Source organism: Opisthocomus hoazin, chromosome 6 (genome assembly GCF_030867145.1).
Source record: "Opisthocomus hoazin isolate bOpiHoa1 chromosome 6, bOpiHoa1.hap1, whole genome shotgun sequence".
NCBI classification, from domain to species: domain Eukaryota; kingdom Metazoa; phylum Chordata; class Aves; order Opisthocomiformes; family Opisthocomidae; genus Opisthocomus; species Opisthocomus hoazin.
In genome coordinates, this window is record NC_134419.1 from 28,147,938 (window position 1) to 28,154,238 (window position 6,301).

Below are 6,301 nucleotides of genomic sequence, written 5' to 3' on the forward strand. Positions count from 1 at the left end.
ACGTACTTAGGAAACAAAACCATCACGAATAAACAGAACACAATTTCTCAGGCTGGATTTGGAATGATGACTGCAGCTACTGCTCATGAAAAATCGGAATGGAACTTGAAATGCCTCCAGTGGGCCAAGTTCCATTTCCACATCTCATCCAAAAACTGCATCACCTAAACCAGCGCTACCTCTTAAGAAACGTCTCCCGCACGCCTGCTAGACTGCAAGTAATACTTTCTTCAGCAAGACACAAAGTCATAATCTTACAATGACACAGAAAAGCCATTTGGTTTAGTTACACTGCGGTCTGTTGTTCAGTAGGCAGTGAATGACGCAGTACCCATCAGCTGCAACACGAGGCTGCAAAGAAATTTACTTTCGTGTTTGAAGAAAACGTTGTAGTTCTGGTTTACTTTTTCATTTAAGGATGCCTTCACCAGAAGTTTTAAATGAGAGTTTATAAAATAGTTCCCACAGTTTGCTCTGGGGATCACAGTGAGATTAGTAACCGTTACCTTTATCACTAAATCAGGATTTGATAAGAGATGCCAGAGAAACTATTCCCTGCTTCGGCAGGGGGTTGGAGTAGATGACCCACAGACATCCCTTCCAAGCCCTACCATTCTGTGATTACACACCTGAGAGCTTTTCAGCTTTACCACAGCAGATTAGGCTAGAACATTATTACCTGAAATGATAAAGCATTTACCAACCAGTAAAATCAAGCACATCACGTAGCTACAATGTTTCCATTGCATTTTATGACGAGTTTAACAGAGCTGTAGTCTAACAGGTTATGCCAACATTTTATATGAAATCAAAATTGAGCTGCGAAATGAGGTTTGACAATTTTACGTCACAGGTTATGTTCATTAACAGCACCAAGAAAGTGTTCAAGTCTTGTCGTGCAGGACCAGCAAGATACACCATGTCTGAATACACAACATGTATTTTTACAGAGAAGTGAGCAAAGCCAAACCAGTGCACATCAGTCTATTTCCTTGCCCTATTAATTAAAGACAGAGGACTGACCGCTGAACAGCGATCCAGAGGAGCTTCTGCAGCGCAGCAGCGCCTGCCCGCACCCCGAAGACGCTCCGCAGGCTGCCTCTGCCAAGGAGACGCGGCCTGACCAGCCACCCAGGCCCCACAGCGAGCTGCGGCAGGGGGAACCACCACAACGCCGCCGGGCAGCTCCTACCAGGCAGGCCGAGGGAAGAAAAAAACGACACCTCACATACAGCAAAACCCCCAAACGCGTTCATTTTTTAGGAAGAGAAAATGAATTTTCAAGGAGTCACTAAGCACAGTCCCCATGCTACCGGCGTGGCCAAGCACACCGCAGGCCGGCCTTCCCAGGCTCCAGGGCCAGCTCCTTGTCCTTCGGCGCGGTCTCCGGGGTCCGGGAAGGCTCCCGTCTCACGGGGGAGCTTCTGTTTGCACCGCCGCCAACGCAGAGAAAAACCGGCAATAGAAATGCCGTCAGAGCCCGCTTAAAATCAGTTTTACAAAGCAAAGGCACCGCCGAAACCCCCGCACCTGCGGGCCAACCCCACGCGGCGGGACACCCCCCTTCCCCGGCGCCCGCAGGGAAGCCCCTCCGCCTCCGCCCCCTCCCGCCGGCCGCCCGGCTGACGAAGCGCTTCGGGCCGTCCTCGCTCCCCCCCGGCCGCAGCTCCGGAGCGCTTTTTCCTCAGGCAAACGGCCCGTCGCCGCCTGCGTCCCCGCCCCGCCGGGCCTCGTCCCCGCAGCCCGGGTGCCTCTCGCCCCGGCCCACCGCCCCTAGAGCCACCCCCGCCCCGCTTTCTTCGCCGCTCGGTGCCGCTCCTGTCCCCGCGGCTGCCGCTCGGCGCCGCCGGCAGCGCGGCGGGCAGCCGCACGCTCCCCCGGGAGGCGGTGCGGGGGCCTACCAGCGTGTCCAGACCGCCGGGAGGACTGCGGGGAAGCCCCGCCCCTTCCCCTTGGCGGCCATGGCAGTGCAGGGGGCGCTGCGGCGGGCGGCGGTGGGGCTGTGGCGGTGCGGGCCGGGGCTGGGGCACCGGGGGGACCGGGGGGACCGAGGGGCCGAGGCCGCTCTCTGTCACCGTGCCCTTAGAACGCACGGCTCGGAGGAGCGGCCCCCCAGGGCCGGGGCTGGAGGGGTCCCGGCTGGACTCGGGACGTGGCGGCCTCACCGCTCCTTGGATGCAAACGAGCGTGGTCGCCGCTGTTGGAGGCGGGTTGTGGCGTTGGATACAGCCCGGTGTCAGATCTGACGCCTGCATCTGTATTAGAGTTGGGGGGAAAAAAAGTCTTTCTCTGGTAGAGGCAGCCGTGCTGGTTATTCTTACAGTCTGCAACGCACATCTCTCTACTGTCGCCTTCCTGCAGGTGTTGCAGCTGACGTACACTTACATGCAGTGGAGAAATCACATTAAATATTTAAACAAAACAGCGTGAAGCCATCCTTTAATTTGTGAACTGTAAAATGCATCGTTTGTTTGAAGGCTGTATCTGACTTTTAATTTCTTTTTAGTTTTAGAATGGGGAATAGTCTGTCCGCTTCTGTAGGATTGTCTGATGCTGCTGCTGCAAATCAAATACAGGTAACGTTATTTATGCAGTTCTTACTTATTTTCAACGTTTCTAAAAGCCATAGTTACTTAAAAGCTCTTCTAAAATCCTGTAAATAATTCTGCATGTTGAACCTGATTCTTATGTTTGTTAAGTAATGCCAGCAGCATTGTTTATCCTCAGCCCTGGGACCTGCTCTTCCGAGGCTGCATCCATTTTACACTTTTTGTCAGACCTATGCTGAAGTTCAGTACTGCTATCAGTATTGGGGATTAAACCTTGTAAAATGACTGATGTTAAGTAAAGTAAATATTTAAAGAATATGTTGATTTTTAAAGTAAATTTACTGGTACTAAATGACAGCCTGAAATCACCTTGAATTTACAGTAAAGTAACGGGGGTATCGCTTTCTCCACTCGGAACCCTTTGTGTCACTCTGCTTGCCACCGGCCTGTCCTGTTTGCCTTACGGACAGGGAAAGCTGTACTCAGTAATTTAAGGAGATGCAGCTTGACTGGCAGACCGTAGGAGGTCTGTGACTGCAGAGCAAAAGGGGGTTCAGGGTTGGCGCCGTTGCCCGGCACTTGTACCACGTGCTCCACAATCCCTCTGCTCAGTTTCGGAGTCAAGTGCAGCTCATACACGGCTTCGTAGGTGCCAGCAGTGCTTCTGGTAGAGATTGTTACTGCCAACTCCCCTTGATTTCTCTGCTCCTACAAGAAGATGATCATAGCATTCCTGAAAGCTACATACTGCGAAGTTTTAATGGAGTCCAGGTATTCTACTCAAACAATAGAGCCCACCTTTTACTGAAAAGCTTAACTGGAGCTGGAGGAGTCACTTTCTTTTCCATGTAGTTCTGCTAACTGCTGAAAGTGCACCTCTCTGCGTACTGCACTTGTGCGTAGACGCTCGGTGGGATCGGGCCAAGTGCAGCTGCACTTTTTGAGGTCAAGAGCCCCCTGACTTTCTTGGTAGTCAGGTGGGAAGCAATTTTTATTCTGATGTGAAAGTATAGGATGCATCCCAGGAGGAGCTAGGCCACCACAGAGGTCTCCAGAACAAACATGGGGTAGATAAATTTTGCACCTATCATACAGGTAAAGGTATCTTCTTGACAGATGCCTTGATAGAAGTCACTGTTAGCTCCTTGTTTTTAAAGAAAAGTAGTTCATTCCTTGTCTTAAGATTCTTGTGGCTTTAGATAAGAAGTAGGGAAAATTTAGAAGCTAAACTAGCTTTTCACTTCACCTTAGAAAACTGCAAATAAAGTGGTTTGGAAGATTCTTCAGAAGTAGCCAGCCATCGCTGTAGCATAACTGGGAACTCCTCAGCTGTCCCAGTTAAAAATACCTCAGAACGCCTTTTACAGAGTAGTTTTCCTGTATTTGTTACCATAATAGCAGATTTTTAACTTATGTATTTGTTTTCATGACGGTTCGATACTGTTAAAATACACTGACAAAGCATGCTGACTTGAACATTCTTTTGAACATACAGGAGATCATTTCAGACAACTGTGTGGTGATTTTCTCTAAAACAACATGCGTCTACTGCAAAATGGCAAAAAAACTTTTTGAGAGTCTGAATGTCAATTACACAGCTGTAGAACTGGACATGAATACAAACGGCAGTCAGTTCCAAGACATTCTCGAACAGATGACTGGTGGCAGAACAGTAAGTATATTTTCTTACATGTAACAAGCAAAGTAAGAACTTACACTACACTGTTCCTCATGGGTCATGACCGCATCAAGTTCTTCATTTTTGTGAGACAAGTCAACTCGGGATACAAGCTCTTAAATGAAAGACAAAGTACTGCAGAAGGGTTCTGTACCGTCTCTTCCTCTTGAGACCCTCTGGCTGTCCCTCTGAGGTGATCTTTTCCGAAGTGCCACCAAGATAATTGAAGTAGCAAAGTCAGTTTTCATTTGTATATTTCCTATTTACTCCCCTGTGTTTAACACTTATTTTGTAACTTCTTTATTTTACATAATCTCTCTTGACTCAATTTATTACAACCTCCTATACAGTGACTTTATCTCACTTCTGAGGGGCACATGAACAAAGTTTCCCATCTCTGTAAATATTAAGGAAAATTATGAGTTGTACAGTAGTATTAAATATGTGTCTACAGGAACAGAACTATTGTCTGTATAACAGAGTCCATATGGGCCTGCTTAGGTTTTTATCTTTTTTCCAAGTAACTACTGCAATTCTAATTTTCTTGATAGGTCCCAAGAGTGTTTGTCAATGGGACTTTTGTTGGAGGTGCTACTGATACTCAGCGGCTTCATGAGGAAGGCAAACTGCTTCCATTAATTAATCAATGTCAAATGAAAAGAAAATCCCAAACAGACATCTAGCTTAGCTGAGTCTTCCATGTATAAACAGCATTTCAGACAAGTTCGAAGATCACAAAGGTGCACTGCACCAGCTGGCCTCGACAACTTCACGCCATAGATTTCCGAATCATAAATTATTCTCTGACACAGACTTCATGGACTTGGCAAATTACGTGGTGTCCTTGATTCAGCTTTACCACAACCAAAATGGTGATAAAAACCATCGTGTAACTCTCAGGGCTCTAAGCATGAGACACAGATGTCATTTTACTGCTAGTACACCTTGATACTATGCTTCACAGAAGTATGGACTGTACACGAAGAATCCTGGCTTTTTTTCTGCCAAGTAGTTTGCTTTCTAGCTTTGTTCCTTCCAACAATTACAACAAATGGACAGTTTAATTTAATGGTTCCTTTAAATTTAATTCATATCTCAATGTCAAACTGTAATAATGAAGAAAGTACGAAGCAAGACAAGTTTGTTGTGATACTGCTGTAGGCGTGTCTTCCTCCCTCATATTTCAGCATCTGATCACCTCGCTACTAAGTTGTATGTCCAGTTGTTACGGAAAAGGGAATAAAGATTCTTGAGGCTTTAGGGGGGCAGGTAATTGCTTTGATCTTACTCTGCACTAGGAAGTATCAGTCTACGCAGTGTCCTTCAGGAATATCCTCCCAGGGGAGCCAGACAGCTCGCTGTCGCTGAACTGTGTGGGTACAAACTATGTAATGATCAATCCAACACTATCATGAGACCAAGTAAAATGGGTCTAATATGCATAGAGTTTATTTAGTACTTAAATTCTACAGTCAGAATGCAGTTTACTAGCGATTTTAGCTTGCAGTTAAATGTCTAAAAGAAATGTCTAAAATTCAATAGTTTAGTACAGTGTACATCCAAAGCCAGAACAGGCAATGCCAAGACTCTTGGTTATTTCAAGAAAGTTCATAAGTAAGTAGAAAATTATATCCCATTCTTCAGTAAAAGGGATTATTACACTACTAAAGGTGCACAGTTTAGAATAAAAACATTAGTCAATGAATTTTTACTCCTTGTGGATAAGACTCCTGTTATTTCCATTGCTGTCAGCACTGCATGCACCTAAACTACGTTCTTCCTCCTCAAGAGAAAAAAGCATCACATTTATCTTCAACTCCAGATGACTAGGACCGCAAGAGTCATTTAAATAGACGGCTTCATTTTTGTGATGCAGGTTCGAAGTCAGTTTAAACTGCATCATTTGTAGAAAGTCATTAGTATACAGTTGCCTGCACTGCGCATCTTTAATGTGTAATAAGATAGTTTAACACACTGACCTCATTATATTTTTATTATTGCAGTTTACCGTATTTTGCTAGTTTCATCACTTCCTTATTAAAATTGTTTACAAGGACATACCAAGGCAAACACA

General features: G+C 46.0%; 1 protein-coding gene across 1 annotated transcript; it reads left to right on the forward strand.

The window, feature by feature from the left end:
* Positions 1-1,950: 1,950 nt before the first annotated feature.
* On the forward strand, positions 1,951-5,938 carry GLRX2 (glutaredoxin 2). The gene is made up of 4 exons (XM_075422351.1): positions 1,951-2,008; positions 2,507-2,576; positions 4,045-4,221; positions 4,779-5,938. The coding sequence occupies exons 1-4, from the start codon at positions 1,962-1,964 to the stop codon at positions 4,908-4,910; spliced, it is 426 nt and encodes a 141-aa protein (XP_075278466.1). The 5' UTR covers positions 1,951-1,961; the 3' UTR covers positions 4,911-5,938.
* The last annotated feature ends 363 nt before the right edge of the window (positions 5,939-6,301 follow it).

Bases quoted from the DNA above. Each gene is read 5' to 3' on its own strand.
- GLRX2 (XM_075422351.1), top strand. From the start codon at position 1,962: ATGGCAGTGCAGGGGGCGCTGCGGCGGGCGGCGGTGGGGCTGTGGCG. The intron at 2,577-4,044 runs GTAACGTTATTT...TTGAACATACAG, and splicing joins CTGCTGCAAATCAAATACAG to GAGATCATTTCAGACAACTG. The intron at 4,222-4,778 runs GTAAGTATATTT...TTTTCTTGATAG, and splicing joins AGATGACTGGTGGCAGAACA to GTCCCAAGAGTGTTTGTCAA.